At 47.5% G+C, this 20,465-nt stretch overlaps 1 protein-coding gene and 1 non-coding gene across 2 annotated transcripts in view; one reads left to right on the top strand and one right to left on the bottom strand.

The window, feature by feature from the left end:
• Positions 1–20,465, top strand: part of COG5 (component of oligomeric golgi complex 5) — a 307,502-nt gene that overhangs the window by 272,923 nt on the left and 14,114 nt on the right. Inside the window, exons 19-20 of the mRNA XM_060244724.1 lie at positions 16,753–16,829; positions 17,749–17,875. Of these exons, the coding sequence (XP_060100707.1) occupies positions 16,753–16,829; positions 17,749–17,875 (204 nt within the window). The remainder of the gene's footprint in view (positions 1–16,752; positions 16,830–17,748; positions 17,876–20,465) is intronic.
• TRNAH-GUG (transfer RNA histidin (anticodon GUG)) lies at positions 12,695–12,761 on the bottom strand. Its single transcript has one exon. It is a non-coding gene; the product is annotated as a tRNA-His (tRNA).

Genomic DNA, 20,465 nt, shown 5'->3' with positions numbered 1-20,465 from the left:
CGGGGATTGAACCTGGGACCTTCTGTTTCTCAAGCAGATGCACTACCACTGAGCCACCATCCCGTCCCGGTGGAGTGCCCCCACCTGGGGATTGGCACCCTTACTGATGATGCTGGCATTAGTGCAGAGTACAAGTATAGATGACAGAAAATGGCACAAAGGGGAATGAAAGTGAAGTGTCAGGAGAAACCTGATATTTGTGCGGAAGAAACCTATACCCTCAGTTAGGGTTGCCAATCCCCAGGTGGGAGCAGGGGATCCCCTGGTTTGGAGGCCCTCCCCCCACTTCAGGACCATCAGAAAGCAGGGGGGAGGAGAGGGAAATGTCTGCTGGGCACTCCATTATTCCTTATGGAGATTGATTCCTATAGGGTTTAATGGAGAACTGATCTGAGGGTATCGGGGGCTCGGGGGGGGGCTGTCCTTTGCTACATCCTATGCTACCTTAGCACATTCTTCTTAGGAGAACATAGAAGATGAAAGTAGAAAAGAGTCTTTATAGTAAAACAGAAGAAAGTCTTATCTGCTCTTTATAGAGACTGTTTCCTTCTTTTCTGATGGTGTCACAGTTGTGTTAGGAAGCATGCGTGGGTCATGTCGTTTGGTAACAGGGGACTTGTGAGACCATGCAGTAGCTCTAACCTTTAGATACCCAAAGTGTTTTCTTCGGGCATGTTTCACACAAGAAATACATTAATTTACCTTTTCTTCTGATACATAAAAATATAGATAAATGTCTAATAGAGAGGTGATCTGATTCTTCATCACCAGTGATCTTATTTGCATCTCCTGAATGTATCTCTTCTTCACTGTCATAGGGGTAGAACCTCTGCTTTTATTCCCCCAGTTTGCAGGACAGGTGGACTGCCACTCACGGGCAGGGTAAAGTTTATTCTTCTGTCTTATCCCCCCCCCCTTTGCCTCCAGTCAATGCTGCCTTGCCAAGACAGCTGGCATGCGCAAGCAAAGCTTTTGCCTCTCACACTTACTGCAGGCAGACTTTCTGCCATCCAGGGACGTGGACTATATCCTGATGCCAAGCTTTTGCCTCTGTTCCACCCCACCCCCCACCCCCAATCTCTACCTTACAGCATAAGCAATCAAAGCCTTCGTTCTTTTCTAGTAGGTCGTGAACACTGCCCAGGGAATAAGTTGGTCTGTTCTTATAAAGAATCAGAAGGCCCTCTCAAAGCCAGTGGGATAGTTCTGTCATTGACAGGAAGTACAAATGTTGTTTACGGAAAACAGCTTTCTAGATCATCCTGCTTGACAGGAAGATTTCCAGCCTGTTCTGGTTGAGCAACATCCATATCAGGCACATAAATCACTGTCTCCCCTCACTGCCCCTGCTGTCTAGAAAATTAAATCAGTGACACATAAGAATAACTATCTGATATCATTGTTGCTGCTGCTGTTATTTGCTTAATCGCCCATCCTGGCCTTAGGCCAGTTTGGTGTAGTGGTTAAGTGTGCGGTCTCTTATCTGGGAGAACCGGGTTTGATTCCCCATTCCGCCACTTGCACCTGCTAGCATGGCCTTGGGTCAGCCATAGCTCTGGCAGACGTTGTCCTTGAAAGGGCAGCTGCTGTGAGAGCCCTCTCAGCCCCACCCACCTCACAGGGTGTCTGTTGTGGGGGAGGAAGGTAAAGGAGATTGTGAGCCGCTCTGAGACTCTTCGGAGTGGAGGGCGGGATAGAAATCCAATATCTTCATCTTCTTCTTCTTCAGGCTCTGGGCAATGTACATCAATTAAAATACAAGTTAAAACGCAATAAAATTACCCCAATGGTGTCTTGCTGATTGAGTTCTTCTTCCAGAAAATCAAAGTATACAGGGTGGGGGGAGGAAACCTTTGGGAGGGGGCAGGAAAAGAAAGATGCCAGCCATCTCTGTCCTCAGTCAAAAGCCTGGCAGAACATGTTGGCCTCACAGGCCCTGCAGAATTGCCTAAGGTCCCGCAGGGCCCCAGGGTGTCATCTGGCAGAGAGTTCCACCAAGTTGGAGCCAGGACTGAGAAATCCCGGGCCTCTTTTCAAGGACAGCCAGGCCTTTTTAGGGCTGGGAATCACCAGCAAATCATTACTAGCAGAGTGCAGTGCTCTTCCAGGGACATAACAGAGGAGATGGTCCTGCAGATACTTTGGTCCCAGACTGCTCAAGGCCTTAAAAGTCTTGAATCTGATTCAGTACTCAACTGGAAGCCAATGCAGCTAGCACATAACTGGTTGTATGCGTGCTGTCCGTGGTGTTCCTGACAGGACTCAGATTGTGAACCTGTTGGAGTTTCTGAGTCAGCCTCAAGGGTAGGCCAGTGTAGAATGAGTTACCAGTAGTCTAATCTGCTGGTGACCGTTGCATGGATTACTGAGGCTAGGCCTGAACGGGACAGGAGGGAAGCCAGTTGTTGAGCTTGATAAAGATGGAAAAATGCCACCTTGGCAATATGAATGACCTGGGCCTCCATTGAAAGGGAGGTATCCAGTGTCCACACTCTTGACAGGTGATGCTAGTATCAGTGACTCCCCATCAAGAGCTGGCAATCTGCACTCCAACTCTGGCCCCATTCCCCCCCACCACCACAGAACATTCATCTTTGACAGGTTCAGCCTCAGTCTGTTCTTTCTTAGCCAGCCCACCATGGTCCCTAATCTCCTGGCCAGGTCTTGTGGGATATTAGCTGATTGGTCACTCAATAACAGATACAGGTGGGTGTCATCTGCATACTCTGTGCCAGCTAGGCAGAGGGGTACATATAGGTGTTGAACAACATCAGGGAGAGGAGTGCTTCCTGTGGAACCCCCACAATAGAGGGTATTTGATGTATACCTCCTCACCCTGCACCACCCTCTGTCCCCGGCCATGGAGGAAGGAGGAAAGACACTCACATATTCCTGCATTGGCAAGGCCGTGAGCCAACAGATCATATTTGACTGTGTCGAACGCTGCTTTAAGATCCAATAGCAACAGCAGTGCCAACCCACCTCTATCCAGCTGTCTACAGAGATCATCTGTCAGAATGACCAACACGGTCTCCATTCCATGGCCCAGTCAGAAGCCTGACTGGAATGGATCTAGTGCCGATGTGTCCTTCAAAAAGTCCTGGAGTTGCTCAGCTACTGCTCTCTCAATTACCTTGCCCAGAAATGGTGAATTTGAAACTGGATGGTAATTGGATGGATCTAAAAGATCCAAAGATAACCTTTTCAAGAACGGTACAACCACTGCTTCCTTGAGGCCCACTGGAAACTCCCCTTTCTCCAAGGACAGGTTCATAATTTCCTTCATAGGGCCCCAGATCCTCTCGTCGCCACCCTTGACCAGCCAGGAGAGACACAGGTCAAGAAGGCATGTGGTCACCTGACAGCACCCAGATTAAAAGAGTCACAAACTGAACCCAAAGACAGCCAAGGGGCCTGCAGCGCACTTACTGTATTAAGGTTGGCAAGCAAATTAACAGCAGAGCAACACAACTTTACCTGCAAAAAAGCTCATCAATGCCTCTTAACTAATGTCCAAATTCATATATTTGTTTGGGCCCCGCGCAGAGAGGGACATTAAAGACCTGTTCACCCTAAGCAATTGTGCTTTGTGTGAGCTAGTGGATGCAATGGAGGTTGAGTAGAATTCCCTCTTCACAGCCTTCACCACCACCTTATAGGATTTCATAAATCCTTATGAGATGCTCATGCTGCTTCATCCCGGGAATGCCGTCAAACTTGCTCTAGTCGTCTAAGCTCCCATTTCCTCCCCCTAGCTCCCACTGTATACCAGGGGGATGGTTTCCCACAGAAGTACAGAGGACGTTGGGGAGCAATGGCTTCAGTGAGACAGGAGCTCCATCCTGTAATCTCATTTAATGAGGCACTGGAAGGCTGCAGGTCCCACAGCATTCTGGAATCCAATAGGATCCATCAGCCTCCATGGGTGAGCATAAATCAGCTCTCTGTCTTGTCAGGAAGGAGCGGAAATGTCCAGCTGTACTCACCTCGGCTTCTCACCCTAGGCCAACACATTCGATCCTGCTGATCTTCAGGATGAGGAGTGGCCTGAAGGAGAAAGGCTCCTGGATGATCAAGGCCAATCTACCACCCCCTGACTCCGAGTTTGAAACTGATGGAGGACTGAGAAACCTGATGTGGCCAGTTCTTTCAGGGCAACAGACTCACCCACCCGGACCCAGGTCTCAGTCACACATGCCAGGTCCATCTTGTGAGCTGCAAGATAGACTTGCAGCACCCTGGTCTTATTATTTTTGGGCCTGGCATTGCACAGCAGCAGTGTCAAAGGAGAGTCAAGAATCTGAGCCTTCACACTAGCGTTCCTTGGGATGGGATGAAGGTTGGAACGCAACCGAGCATATTCATATCTCTGCCCCCTTCTATACCAAGACTTTCTCCCACTGCCATACCTCCCCTCTGCCCTGGATAACTGGTATCCCCAGCCCAGAGTTGCCACCCAAGGTGGTCGCAGAATCCACCTCCCCCCTTCTCTCACCTCCCACCCACCACTAGTATCCAGAATACAACAAAAACCAGCCCACAATACATTCTAAAATACAGTCATTAGATAACAACACCACAATTAATTAGGCAATAATATCTTCACCTCAATATCTTCACCCAAACCTCTCTACTCACTAGCCCCTCCTTCCCATTAGCAAGACTCAAAACTTTATGTGAAGGTTGAAGGAGGGGAGGGGACTCCCTACTTACCACCAAGTTATTTAATTAGCTAACCTACTGTAAAACATAAGCAGTTTATGTTGGCTTCCAAACATTTGCATTACTTTGTTTTAAGTTGGATTTTCAGTAAATTTTCAACTGTGCATTTCCTAGAGTTCAAGGCTGCCTTAACATTTGACCTGGAGGAATTCTGCTAAATCATACCAGCTCTATAAAACTGTACACTTAATATACACATAAAAAGAGATTAAAGAATTGTATCTTTTTGACTTAGGACAACCTTTTGGGGAAGTATCACAAAATTGCCCAGGCCTCTATAAACTCCCCAGTCATGTGACCCTTTGGTACAGTAATTTAAAATTAATTTTCCACATCTGAAGAAGATAGAAGATATTGGATTTATATCCCGCCCTCCACTCCGAAGAGTCTCAGAGCGGCTCACAATCTCCTTTACCTTCCCGCCCCCCCACAACAGACACCCTGTGAGATAGATGAAGATATTGGATTTATATCCCGCCCTCCACTCCGAAGTGTCTCAGAGCGGCTCACAATCTCCTTTACCTTCCTCCCCCACAACAGACACCCTGTGAGGTAGATGAAGATATTGGATTTATATCCCGCCCTCCACTCCAAAGAGGCTCAGAGCGGCTCACAATCTCCTTTCCCTTCCTCCCCCACAACAGACACCCTGTGAGGTAGATGAAGATATTGGATTTATATCCCGCCCTCCACTCCGAAGAGTCTCAGAGCGGCTCACAATCTCCTTCCCCTTCCTCCCCCACAACAGACACCCTGTGAGATAGATGAAGATATTGGATTTATATCCCGCCCTCCACTCCGAAGTGTCTCAGAGCGGCTCACAATCTCCTTTACCTTCCTCCCCCACAACAGACACCCTGTGAGGTAGATGAAGATATTGGATTTATATCCCGCCCTCCACTCCAAAGAGTCTCAAAGCAGCTCACAATCTCCTTTACCTTCCTCCCCCACAACAGACACCCTGTGAGGTGGGTGGGGCTGGAGAGGGCTCTCACAGCATCCGCCCTTTCAAGGACAACCTCTGCCAGAGCTATGGCTGACCCAAGGCCATGCTAGCAGGTGCAAGTGGAGGATTGGGGAATCAAACCCGGTTCTCCCAGATAAGAGTCCACACACTTAACCACTACACCAAACTGGCTCTCCTGTACCTCTTCACAAGTTTTATACAGTAGCCATTTCACTGACTGCACTAGCAATCCACCTATAATAGATCCATCCACTTTTGTAGTATCCTCTGCATCTGTTAAGAATATACATTGTCCTTTTTCTGATGCAGAGGTTTGACGTTAGGATAAATGTCCACAGCAGTCTTTAGCAATTGTCTGGGGCCAGACTTGAGGCCAACCCTGGAGCTTCCTCACAGCTCATCTCCAGCACCAATGGGACAAGGAACCCTGCAGCCCCTCTCAACATCTGGACTGCCTTTCCTACCTTGGCCAAGGCTGCTCATGCCAGGTCAGTCTGGGAGGAGTTGGGACTGGCAGAGGCCAGCAAGGCATCAGAGAGGAGGAAGACCTTGGAGCCACAGGCAGGCCAAGCATCAGCACTGCAGCCGGCCTCCAGATAGCAAACAGCCTCAGTCTTGACCCCTGCAGCTGCGAGAGGATGTTGGGTGGGTGGCTAAAGTCCACTGTGCCAGGAAAGCGACCCTGGGGGCTGATGATCCTGGCCAACTCCCTCGTGTGAGCATGCCCTGCCTCAGCACCACCCATTGGGTCTCCCAAGATGGTAGAGCGAGCACATCCAATGCTGAGGTTGGACTGAATAGGTGGTTACAACACCTCTTCAGCCCAGTGGTGGTCATGGCAACCTGAAGGACAGCTGACAACTGCAATGCTCCCATCCCCAGGGCCAACTGCAGCAGCATCAAGGATGGGGGTGGTTCTTGCAAGAGGGTGGCGGGTTTGAAAGGGAGCTCTGGTCAGCAAGCTGGGGAGGAAGCCACCCTGAGGACTCAGTGGGGAGGGATGGAGTCACTTAGGCAGGAGGAGGAACAGGGTGAGCCAAACCCCCTTCCCAGAGCATCTGGGTCTGTAGCTGTGGTGGGGCATTAATTACAAGCCACACCCCACAAAAAGCCATACCATATATATTAAGTTGTGCCAGCAGGCAGGTGAGCGGCCAGCTCTCTGCCTGCTGTCCAAGTACCAGGGATGTGCGCAAGCAAGTGGTCAGCTTTCTACATGCCAGCCAGATGTCAGGACACCAGGCGGGGGAGCGACTGGCCAGCTGTCTAACTGCTAGAGCAGCAAGCGGGTGGGTGAGGAGGCTGTTGTGCCAACTCTCTGTGACCCAGTCATGTGACCCAGTCACCCTGGGTCACATGACTTCTCTGTCACAGGCGCACTGAAGCGATTGAGCACAGCAGACTCTTAATGTACGTTCTTGCTTGCCACCCTAGCAGGTAGAGAGCCCGTAGAGGACCAGCTGCTCATTCTGATCATTATCTTCCCAGAGTGACTCCCCTCTCCTTTTCCTGTCCTGCAAGGATGATTTTTGATTAATTTAATTAACTTTAATTAACTTATCAGCCCCCAACAAAAAAAATCCTGGATACGGACCTGGCAGCACCTTGTTTTGCAGAACAGCTGGACGCGGAAGGTGGCGTGCCCGCCAGCTGTTGCCCAGGTGTGACAGAAATCCTCAGCAGTGTAATTGGCTGAGATGCACACTGCCTTGATCTTCGGACTGGATATGTGATACTGTAGCTGCCCTCTGCAGTGTCTTGTTCATCATAGTGCTTGAGAAAAACATAAAACTGAAATCAGTCAGTCATCTTCAGTATTTTGGAGACCCCAGCCCAGAAACTATCGGTGCCTCTGATCTGTTGGCCACCAGGCCCTGGAAACTGCAGTAACAAAAATTATGACCTGTCCATTTTGATATTAGGAAGAATTTCCTTCCCACCTGTGAACAGAGAAGTTGCTCGGATAGTGGCTAGGTTCAGATTCATAATAGGTCCTCGTAGTGTGGGCAATGCCTTCTGTTTCATAATGGGATGGAGTTCAACCAGAGATAGAAAGAAAATGACCAAAAAAGGGGAAAATAGTGCACAGCCCCTGATAACACAAAAGGAATGTACTGCCTGCCACCCGTCTCCCTTGGCTGCTAAAGGAGATATTGGCCTTTTAACTAATAGCTTGTGGTCTGTGGGTGATCACCTGCTTTTGGTCAGCTGACAGATGTATGTCCTCAGCCTCCTACTAGCGCTTTGACACTGGATATGTGCTCACTACTTAGAGTCAGACATCCAGCTGTTGGAAACTGTCGCTTGTCTGTGAAATTCACCCACAGTTGATCTGCACCCCAACTGCTGTGTGTCTAATTTGGCCCAAGGCATTGGGTTCCTATTTGACTCACAGATCTTTGCAATCTCTATACATCATACCCTTGGGATAAGGTGTCTGCACCAACCTCTGACAGTTGTTATCTAAGCTGCTTAAAGAGGGATTTTCATGCCTCTGTCTCTGTTTGGGAACTCTACCATGCATGCCCAGGAGGCAGGGTATGGAGGTCCCGCCAGTTTCTTTCTGACTACTGTGTGTATAGGACTCACCTTCTTGGCTCTGTAGTTGCTTGGAATTTTCTTTGTTGTTCTTCCCTTCAACCTCAGCCCCTGCTTCTTCTCTTTGTCCTCCTTCAACCATTCTTCATTCTGAAAAAATGCTTTTCTTCACCCTCTCCCCACCCCCCAGCCTGCCAGCCTATGTGGGGGTGCTTCAAACGCCATTCTATGTGGGGGTGCTTCAAACTTGCTGCACCAGACAGACACTCCATCTGCCTTTTGTACCTGGGGGAGGCACACTGCACCACTGCTTGAAATTCTCCAAGCCAGCACAAAAAAATTGAGCAGCTGGACTCCAAGCAGCACTTCTGGTGTCAGCCCTAACACCTATAAGCAGCATAAGTTGGACAAAAGTTCACACTCCACCAAATGCAAGAGGTCACGGAGTTTCTCCACCAATCCCCTGATTAAAGCTTGCTGCATCATCAACGCAGCACTACTGGGCTTGATCCCCAAGTCAGTACCCACAGAAATTTTTTAGAGCCCATGTTAGGTGAACTGCCCTGTAGCTGATCTGCCAGAGGCACTGACCTTGCACCTTCCACACTCAGATGTTGAGTGGATCGACCTTACTCAGTGTAGCTCCCCACGCTCCTCACGCTCAGCGTTGAGAAGCAGACTGAGATCACTGCATCGACAGGTGCCCATTGTCAACTCCCACTATCAGCTTTGGGATGACCAACCCTCAATGCCCACCAACACCGGGTGCCAATGGAACTGCTCTGCCAATGACCCATAACACCTTGTGACCAAAGGCAGCATCATTAAATCTCCATCTTTTCCCTGGCTGCAGACAAGAGGACCCCCAAATTAGGACCAATGATCTTTCTGTGCCGAGGTACCTGTTCGACATCTGGATCCTACCCACAAACCTGCTGCACGCCAGGTGCTGAAAAAACACAGATCCCTGTCAGCAACCATGTCAAGAGCCCCTACTCCTTTGACACTGAAGGACCCATGAGCTCCGATTCTGAAACAAAAACCTCCTCAGCCTTCACCATTGGGCTCCAACCACTCAGATTTGGATGGCAATGAATCAGACACACGCAGCCCTTCGGACCCTTCCCCACCTACATCAATTGCAGAGGATCTTCCTGTCTCACCTTCAGAGGACCTTAAATCTTATGGTGGCCTAGTGAAACGCATGACATAAACTTTGGGTCTCTTCATATCTCAACCCCAACCTGAGGTCACTGATCTCATTTTCAACATCATACAGAGGGACACCTTGACGATCTTCCTCTCACAAGCATCCTTCTACAGGCAGTAAAGGCATCCTGGGACAAGCTGGTCTCCACAGCAGTGTTCTCAAAATGCCTCAAACACATGTATAAGATCCAGGAAGCTGGCTCAGAATTCCTTTTCTGCCATCCATCCTAAGCAAAATTCTCTAGTGATCTCATCCTCCTCCAAGGGGTAACATGCTCACTCCTCACCACCTGACAAGGAAGAAAAGAAATGTTTCCTTTGGTCGAAAGTTTTTCGCAACAGCTGCATTGGGAATGAAAAATGTGAACTACCTTGCATGCTTGGGGCACTACCAGTTTGCCCTCTGGGAACAGCTGTCAGTGATCTTATCTTCCTTCCCCGAGGACAAAAGATTGGGCATCCAGAAGATTCAGAAAGAAGGCATGATGGTAGCTAAACAACAAGTTAACTCTACCAAGCATAACTTAGATACTTTTGCCAAAAACTTCCACCATAGCCCTCCAGTACCATTCCTGGCCATAACACTTAACCTGGACACCAAAGCCACCATTGAAGACCTGTCCTTTGATGGCATCAGCCTATTTCATTCCACCACTGACTCTACACTCCAGGAAATGGACAAAAGTGTTTAAAGTCTCCAGAAATCTGAGCGTCATGATGCCTTCCAGGCAATTTAAGTCCTGCTCTTGGTCCAAATTCTGGTCTCGTTGAACACCAATGAGGACATCACCGGATGCATCCTGGAAAAAAGGGCTTTAACAACAAGATCACAGGTCTTCTTATGTCTCCAAATGCAAGTTTGTGGGTTCTCAGCAACCACGCCATACAAAACCAACACACGTGACCAAGCAGAACCTTTGACTCCTCCAACATCAACCCAACAGCCTGTCTGCCTCAGATACCACTTCCTCAAGATGCAACCATCCATCTGCACCCATACCTACACTCCTGGAAACTAATACCATCAGACATGTGGGTGCTTTTTATCATCTCCCAGGGGTATGTGATTGAATTCGACCATTTGTTGCCCACGCCCAGAGCTGCCATCATCCTGTTCTCCATCATCCTCTAAGAGGAGGTCCAACACCTGCTTAAGAAGGGTGCCATAGAACTGTTTCCTACAGACTCAATTGGCCTAGGTTTTTATTCCTGTTATTCTATGGTCACCAGGAAGGATGGTGGTCTTTGCCCAATTATGAATCTACATGCACTAAACAAGTTCATCGTTTACCGCAGGGGTGGCTAATGGTAGCTCTCCAGATGTTTTTGCCTACAACTCCCATCAGCCCCAGCCAGCATGGCCAATGACTGGGGCTGATGGGAGTTGTAGGCAAAAAACATCTGGAGAGCTACCGTTGGCCACCCCTGGTTTACCGCAAGTTCTGCATTACGACTCTCTCCTACATACTTCCACTTCTATAACAGGGGGCGTGGATGGTCACTCTATACCTGCAGGACACATACTTCCACCTCAACATCATGGACAGACACAGACAGTATCTTTACTTTATGGTGGGCCCAGACCACTGCTAGTATACGGCTCTCCCTTTTGGGGTCTCTACAGTGCCATGGGTGTTTACAAAAACCAGGATGGTAGCGTGGCTCGTCTGCGTCTTCAGAATATAGCAGTCTTTCCATACATAGACGGCTGGCTGTTGGTGGCCGACTTGAAGGAATGTCTCCAACAAAACAAAACAAGACACTTTATCAGTTTTACAGGACTTGGAGTTGTGTGTCAACCTCAAGAAGTCCAACCTAACCCCCTTCAGGAGGGTGCAATTTATAGGTGCTGTCATGGAGTCAGTGGCTTACAAAGCTTTCTTCCCACCACTGAGGGCAATAGTCATCACTGTCCTGATCTTGCAGATCAAAACCCAAGCTCTGTGACTGTGCATTCCATTCAACGACTCTTGGGGCTGATGGCAGCCATCATGTCGGTTATTGTCTTTGCAAAACTGTGGGTGCACCCTCTACAATGTGGTTCCTATAGCATTTCAGGCCCCCTATTCACCTCCAGTTCAACGTCCTCATTCTGACACAGGACATCCTTGCCTCCCTCTCCTGGTGGGAGAACAAGACCGGTCTTCTGGATGGTGCCCCATTCAAGCTTCCAGCATCCTCAGAGACACTCACCACAGACTCCTCTCTTCTCAGATGGGTAGATCACCTCAGGGGGATGATGGTAGGAGCACTTTGGGAACCTGCTTACTGCTTCCATCACATAAACTTATTGGAACTAATGGCAATTGGATTTGTTCTGCAATCCTTCCTCCCCACTCTCAGAGGAATGATGCTGTCGATCCTCATACACAATACCATGGCTCTCAGCTGCATCAACCGACAGGGTGGGACAGTGTCCTAGAAGCTGTGCCAGTTAGTCCTAGAACTCTGGACTTGGTACATGGACAACAATATTTTCCTCACAGCAACTCATCTCCCTGGAGAACAAAATGCACAGGTGGACCTGACTTCCTGAGCAGGGGAGGTGCAGTCTGACATGACTGGGAACTGAACAACACCGATCTCAACCCCTTGTTTGAGAAGGGGACATTCCTCACATAGACATTTCTGCCACAAGGAGAAACACAAAATGCTTTTACTTCTGCTCCTGAGTGGGCCTCAGTCCTCTTTTCCTGGGCAATGGCCTCCTCATCACTTGGACTCTTCATGTTCTCACCGATCCTCTCATCACAAAGGTACTGTGGGGGGAGGGGCTTCAACCAACTTCCTGTTTGGAAGCCATTACCCAATGCTCGTCATTTACCTGCTTATATTATTGATTTTTTTACCCTCCCTGGCAACAAAATTTATAGTTTGAATGATGCCTCCAAAAGCTACTAAGAAGGGGAATAAAGCAGAGAGAAACAGAATTCTTTTCATCAACAGAGACCTCTGCAAAGCAGGGTAAGTTAAAGCCCGCTGAGAGCTTGCTCACAACAAATTTCTTAATGCAAGCTTTAAATAAATGAAGACAAGAACTGAAAAATTACACCTTGGAAATGCTAACACCAATTTGCCAATGCCTAGATTAGAATTTTGCTCACAAGACTCTACATTTTAGAGGAACATATGCAGCTGCCTTATACTGAATCAGACCCTTGGTCCATCAAAGTCAGTATTGTCTTCTCAGACTGGCAGCGGCTCTCCAGGGTCTCAAGCTGAGGTTTTTCATGCCTGCTTGCCTGGACCCTTTTTAGTTGGAGATGCCAGGGATTGAACCTGGGACCTTCTGCTTCACAAGCAGATGCTCTACCACTGAGCCACCGTCCCTCCCCAAAGATGAATTGGAACAAATTTATGAACAGACTAATCAAAAGGCAGATAAAGCAATTAAGAAAGTAACAGAACTAGAAACCCAATTAGCCTCCAAAACATCTGACACCTGGGCGAGGGAACACATTCTGATGCTTGATTATTGTCATCAAGAACTCTCTGAAGTTTAGGAGGTTCCAAGAGAACCCCGAGGCTGGAGTAGAATTAAGTATATTTATGGGTAATTGGCTTGCGAGCACTTTAATAATAATAATAATAATAATAAATTTTATTTGTATCCCGCCCTCCCCACCTAGGCAGGCTCAGGGTGGCTAACAGCATTTCATAAAACATACAATAATAAATAAAACCTTTAAATTTAACAATATAAAACTTTTAAATTTAACAACATTAAGAACCAGTCAATACAATTAAAATAACTTGGTCTGACAGTGCCGATGGTGTTTGACGCTAGTTCTGTCAGTTTATACAATCTATACAGTTGACACAGCGGCATAAGTCTTTAATTAGAACCGCATTAGCGGATCCTTAGTTAACAGCCTTCTTCAGCAGTCCGAATATGCAAGTTTAAAGAGGGTAGTCTTGCAGGCCCTGCGGAACTGATCAAGGTTCCACAGGGCCCGCACCTCCTCAGGGAGCTGGTTCCATAGGGCAGGGGCCGCGATTGAAAAGGCCCGTGCTCTGGTGTTCTGAAGTTTGATCTCTTTCGGCCCAGGGATAGTCATTAGATTTTTCCCGGCTGACCTCAGTGCTCTCTGGGGTTCATATGGGGAAAGACGGTCCCTCAGGTAGGCGGGTCCTCGGCCATATAAGGCTTTAAAGGTAATGACCAACACTTTGTACTGGACCCGGTATATAATCGGCAGCCAGCGCAGTTCATGTAGCCCCGGCCGTATATGTTCCCACTTCGGGAGTCCCAACAACAGCCTGGCCGCCGCGTTCTGCACTAGCTGCAGCCTCCGGGTCCGGCACAAAGGTAGCCCCAAGTAGAGGGCATTACAGTAGTCTAATCTTGAGGTGACCATTGCATGGATCACTGTTGCGAGGTCCCGGCGCTCAAGGAAAGGGGCCAACTGCCTTGCCCGCCTCAGATGGAAGAATGCTGACTTGGCAGTGGCTGCTATCTGGGCCTCCATCGATAATGAAGGCTCCAGTAAAACACCCAGGCTCTTTACCTGGCGCGCTGCTTTCAATGGCGCACCGTCGAAGGCCGGGAGAGCTGTTTCCCCTCCCAGAGCGCCGCGACCCACACAAAGGATTCAACTTCAGCCCGCTCAGCCTAAGCCACGTCGCAACAGCCTGTAAAGCCCGGTCGAGATTCCCTGGGGCGGAGCCGGGCTGGCCGTCCATTAGTAGATAGAGCTGGGTGTCATCTGCATATTGATGACAGCCCAAACCTCTGGGCAAGGGGGTGCATATAGATGTTGAACAACATCGGGGAGAGAACTGCTCCCTGAGGCACCCCACAATCCAGTGTGCGCCTCCGGGATCGCTCACCCCCAATAGCCACCCTCTGTCCCCAACCCAGAAGGAAGGAGGAAAGCCATTGCAAGGCTGACCCCTCAACCCCAATGTCGGCGAGGCGGCGTGTCAGTAGCTGATGGTCAACTGTATCAAATGCCGCCGACAGGTCTAACAACATCAGCACCACAACGCCGCCTCGATCCAGTTGCCGCTGGAGGTCATCCACCAAGGCGACCAACACCGTCTCCGTCTCATGGCCCAGCCGGAAGCCAGACTTTAAAGCTGGAATTTGGTGTCGTCCCCCTCCTGTAGAGAGTTCATTGAGTGGGAACAGAGAAATCTGCTTCCTTAGGAAATACTAGAGACATACTAAGGTTAAAAAAAAAGGTAAAGGTAAGCCCCCTGTGCAAGCACCAGTCGTTTTCAACTCTGGGGTGACGTTGCTACTGCCACAGAGCCACCATCCCTCCATCTCCATCACCTACTGCCTGAGCCCTTTCTAGTTGGAGATGCGAGGGATCGAACCTGGGACCTTCTGCTTCCCAAGCAGATGCTCTACCACTGAGCCACCGTCCCTCCCCTGTTCATTTTTCTCTTTTGTAGCATTAAGCAGGTTGGATATGTTCCCCCATCGTTTATTGTTTATTATTTTTAATATATTTTTCCGAGTTTTTTCCCCCCAGTCCTTGGGAAGAGGGGCTGATGTTTCCCTTCTGGACCCTTTTGGCCATTTTGGATTTAAATGCAAGGATTTTTTCTTTCATAATAGTTGAGCATAGTAATAATAGTGATGATGAAGAAAAAAGGAAAGGAAAGGAAGTAAAGAAGCAAAGATCAATGTTTAATGTTGTGTTAATATAGCAAAATTAAGTAGATAATTATATGTTCTTCTGTAATAATAAAACAAACAAACAACAAAGGTTCTGTGCAAGATCATGCTGGCTCAGCCATGCTGCATAGTAATCACATTTTGGTGACCATGTCAACCATGGTTTCCCATCTTTCTTCAGTTCTCTCAAGGGCAGACTTACTTCTTCTTTCTGGCAGACAGTCTTCTGATTGCCCAGGATGGTTCGATGCTCCACTTCAACGTTCCACATCTCAAACTCATGATGTGGAGAATAGGACAGCTCGTTTTTCCACTCAGGTACAAGAAGTGCTGGAGAACAGTAGAAACCCTTTTACCAGGAAGTTCTATGCCTACAAATGGGCTAAATTCCATTCATTTACAGCGATGGCCACTCCAGACAGTGTAAAACTCAGTCATCTTCTCCTACTTCCTGCACTTTGTGGACTTGGGACTTGGCCATTCATCTGTCAGAGCTGAAATCTCATCTTACCATAATCGAGAGGAGTTTCTCTGTTTTTGCCCACCCAGACTCCAAACATTTCCTTAAAGGCCTATTACATCTCCACCCCCCTCTTTGAGAACCTGTACCTGTGTGGAATTTACAACTGGTTCTCCATGGACTCACAAAATGACCATTTGAACCCATGGCGATGTGCTTGTTATACCTGCTGTTGTGGAAGACATCCTTCCTGGTAGCCATCGCATCAGCAAAGCAGGTAAGTAAAATATTGGCATTACACAGTGACTCTCTCTACCTTTACTTCCACAGTGAGGGAGTAGCACTCTCTCCAGATATCAGGTTCCTACCAATAGTGGTTTCAGACTTCCATCTGTAAATAGAGACTATGCTACCTACCTTTTCCCCTAACCCTCAGAATGATGAAGAGTGACACTTGTACTCCTTAGATGTTAGAAGGGTGTTGCTTTTCTATCTCAACAGAACCCAGTTGTTCAGCAAGACCAGTCAGCTGTTTGTGGCCTAAGCAGAGAGCATTAAGGGAACAACAATCTCATCTCAAAGGGTCTCCAAGTGGATTGTAGAGACTATCGAACTCTGGTGACATTCAGTTAGGACTTCGGCGACATCCACTGCATGTCTTAAAGGTGTTTCCCTCCTTGATGCCTCGCAGAGCAGCTTCTTTGGTGACACCTGACACTTTTTTGTGACACTGTAGCCTTGACATCCAGAAAAGAGGTTGGGTGACACTAGGGCAATCTGTTCTACGATCTGCAGCTGTGTGACTGCCAGCGCCCTCCTCCTCCAGGTTAGACATTACTTGCTAGTCTCCCAAGGGTGTGATGCACAGAGACCATAAAGAAGATAAACAGATTGCTTACCTGTAACTGATGACCTTTGAGTGGTCACCTGTGCATTCACACCACCTGTCCATCCTTCCCCTCTGCTGTCAGCCACCCAGTAGGCTATGGGTGGTAGTTCAGTAGTCAGAAGGAACTGGCAGGATCTCCATGCCTCACATCCTGGGCATACACGGTGGAGTTCACAAGCATGCTCAGAGGCAAGGGCACAAAAATCCCTCTATAAGGAGCTTAGATAATACCAATTGGAGATCGGTGCAGGCGCCTTCTCCCAGGGATGTGAACGCACAGATGACCACTCAAAGATCATCAGTTACAGGTAAACAACCTGTTTTTTTCCTTCCCGTTTCAGATGGAGTTAGCGGTGGCTCCCCTCTGCAGGCGTGTCTCTGATCTGGGAAAACCTTACAGGCTCTTGAGATCGTTCAGGTAACCTCCATTCAGAATTTTTGTAACAGCTGGGCAACATTAATTAATTTTTTTTTCATTAAACAAAGTCGCCTGCTTCTCATTTTGTTTGGGGCTTAATTAAAACCTTCTGCCAGTATCAACAAATTAGCGTGTGTATGCAAGTGTTTCTTCCTTTAACATGTTATTCAAAGTGAAACTGACTTGGAGAATTTTGTCAGCTGCATTGTACCTTTTAACTTTGTTTTTTTTTATCTCAGTTCTTTTGATAATGAGTTGTGTGCAGTCACACTAGGGTTTTCTGTAAGTAAGATGCAGTATTGGAAGACGGCTTAATTAAAATAATGAGCTGTTACTACAAACTACCACCTACCACATTCAGTAACAGAAGAGTGTGAAGACTGTGTAGCAAAGTAGCAAACAGCATGAAGAAACAGATCTTTTTTTTCAGATGTTGATTGTTCCCGAGCAAGATGTAAATAACATACAAACTAGTTCCTGAATTATGTCTCTTCATTGCACTGCAGCATGACTTACAGTTGCAGTCCAGTGCGGAGTTACTTTTTTCGAAGCCCATTGACTTCAGTAAGCTTAGACTCAGCAACTCTGCAGTTTGGGTTGCACTTCAAAAACAGTACTCAGGTTAAGGCTATATAGTTATGGACCTGATCCTTGGTAGCTGCCAATAAGTTCAAGATAAGCCATGGTAACCAACACTGCAGGGGAGAGGCCAAGCTGCTGTTCCCAATAAAATGGAAGCCATCTGGGGTTACACTGCAGTGAAGACCACATATGGCCCCTTCCCTGTGACTTATCTCCAGAAACTTGGTACAGGACAAGTAAACTTATTCATTGTGACCAGAGTTTTGCTGGTAAATGATTCTTCAGGTAGAATATGAATTTCTTTTGATTATATCACTTCTTTCTTCTCACTTCTCAGACCACTGCTGTTCCAGACAAGTGAGCATATTGCTAATAGCCCAACACTGGGAGATATCATTCCTTTCAGCACTGTCCTTCAGTTCTTATTTACAAGAGCGCCACCTGAATTGAAATCCCCATTCCAGGTAACCCAGTTATGCAATCTTGGGGGTGGGGGACATGAAGCAATCATGGGAAAACCATTTCTCCTTAATTGCTATAATGTTTGTACGAGCATTCAAGTTATGGGCTTGCTGCTTTTGTTCTGGCAGAAAAAAATCACTAGCATTATCTATTCCATTCCGTTCCTAGAAGTAGAGCATAGTGGGCTAGATCTCCAACCTTGTGTGAGCTTAAGGGAACTAATGCAAAAAGGAGCACGCAGTTTTCACTAATTTTCCCTCCGTCCAACACACACTACTGCAAACCCTAACATCGCACCCACACTGTAGGTCCCGCCATGTTTTGGGATCCTAGAGAGAAACAAGTGAGAACGGTGAAATGGGAAAGATTCATTCCACAAGCAGAGCTGCCCTCTCTGTCTTTTGAATCTGAGCAGAAGCTGCCCTGGAGCTGGCAGTGTTTGTTGTTGATTTTCTAAGGTAAATTAGTCCAGTTCTGTGTTAATAGACTATGCAAAAATCAGTAGCAGAAAGAACAGTATTTAAAATGAAAGGAAAGGATCTTCATTGTGATCTTTGCGCAATACCACATATGAGTACTGCTCCTATGCTTGACCCGACGTCAGAGACTGGAAAGCTTTTCCTCAACTATTTAGCCACACTTCCTCCTCAGCCCTGGGGAGTCGCATGCTGTGTGCATGTGTAGAACTGGGGAGAAGAGGAAAGGTGAGGAAAGACGTAGACTAACAGAGAGGGAAATATATACATACATACATGTACGTATGCATGTATGTATGTTTGAGAATGAAGATAAGGAAAAAAACAGGTAAAGATGAAGAAAGAACAGTGAGGAATGAAACATGAAGGTCTTTTCTGGGCAGTGGTTGAAGAGGAACTGAGTGGGCCGTGCCTTCTCTTCCCCCCTTCCTCCCCCCTCCCTAACTCCCTTCTGAGGTCTTGGGAGGTGTCATATGGTAGGCGCAGACTTCTTTAAAAAGTGCCATTCCTGTGGGTGTAAAATCCCCTCCTTGGATGGACACCACTTGTCCCTACTTTGTCTGGGCTAATCACTTCAAATTGACTCCTGCCAACATTGTGTGAAGTTCACTAGATAAGCAAAGCAAAATCGAGCCCTTGGACTTCATACCGCCCTTCTGAAATCTTCTCTAAATCCAGTGTCATCCTCCACTCCGTCCGGGTTAAAGGTTCCATCTGGACCTCGGAACACCAAGCAGGCACTGTCAGTTCCTAGGAACCTAGCAGAGACCATGCCTGGACCTTCAAAGACTACACCTCCTACGAAAAAGACGGATAAGTCTTCTAAGAAATATGCTGTGATTCCCATGAAAAAGTAAATTGACCCAGGCACCGACATATACTGTAGTTGTATCTCTGGTCATTTCGGGACTGTCTACCACATCTCCTGCAGAGTAATGACCCCATCCAGAGCCTCTGTCTCAAGAACTACATTCTCCATGATTGACAACTCCAATAACAGCAACTGGTCAACCACTCCCGGATCAGGAAGTTGTGCCAGCTCCATCTCAATCTCCAGTTCCAAAAATCTATTTAATATATAGTCCTCAAATAGAGGACATAGATATTATACTGATAAGAACAGATATCACTATCACAATCTTCAGCAGATCTCTCATCTCTGATCCATGTTCCCACTTTGGACTGACATTGAATTGAGCATCACTGGCTCCGACCTTCTCTGGCCCCTCATGACCGTGGTCAGTCCCGCTATTGTTACCATTCACTGAGTTCATCACACCATGATCATTGTTCTCGGTTCTCGTTCGCCCCCTTTTTCCTTGGCACTTCACTCTTGGTACTGTCACTACTCATGGGACTGTTTGTCCATTGTTCATGGAGACTATCCATCTCATGGCCACTACCTGCTCCATTCCAAGGGTAGCCAAAGATGCTGTACTTCCTGCGAATACCACCCTTGGGATTCTACCTCGAATCAGTCTCATTGCTCAGTGCCAAGGGATTGCTGAGATCCCCATGATCACTGGTTCCATCATTTACAGTATGTCACAGACATGACATAAACCCTATTGAGCATCTGTGGGGCATCCTGAAACAGAAGGTGGAGGTGCACAAGGTCTCTAACATCCACCAGCTATATGACGTCGTCATGGAGGAGTGGAAGAGGACTCCAGGGGCAACCTGTGAAGCTCTGGTGAACTCTATGCCCAAGAGGGTTAAGGAAAATAATGGTGGCCATGCAAAATATTGACACTTTGGGCCCATTTGGACATTATCACTTAGGGGTGTACTCACTTTTGTTGCCAGCAGTTTAGACATTAATGGCTGTGTGTTGCATAATTTTGAGGGGACAGCACATTTACACTGTTATACAAGCTGTAGACTCACTACTTTACATTGTAGCCAAGTGTCGTTTCTTCAGTGTTGTCACATTAAAAGATATACTTAAATATTTACAAAATGTGAGGGGGTGTACTCACTTCTGTGACATACTGTATTTCATCCAAGAGATCCTCCTAATTCAACACCAACTCCTCATACATGTCTGCTTATTCCTGTAATTTGGCTTCTTAATTGACACCATACATCTCGAAGCTGCTGCAAGTTGAACAACAGG

Source organism: Heteronotia binoei, chromosome 8, assembly GCF_032191835.1.
Source record: "Heteronotia binoei isolate CCM8104 ecotype False Entrance Well chromosome 8, APGP_CSIRO_Hbin_v1, whole genome shotgun sequence".
NCBI lineage: Eukaryota > Metazoa > Chordata > Lepidosauria > Squamata > Gekkonidae > Heteronotia > Heteronotia binoei.
Note: the sequence above shows the minus strand (reverse complement) of the source record. Positions and strands in the feature narration are given on the sequence as shown.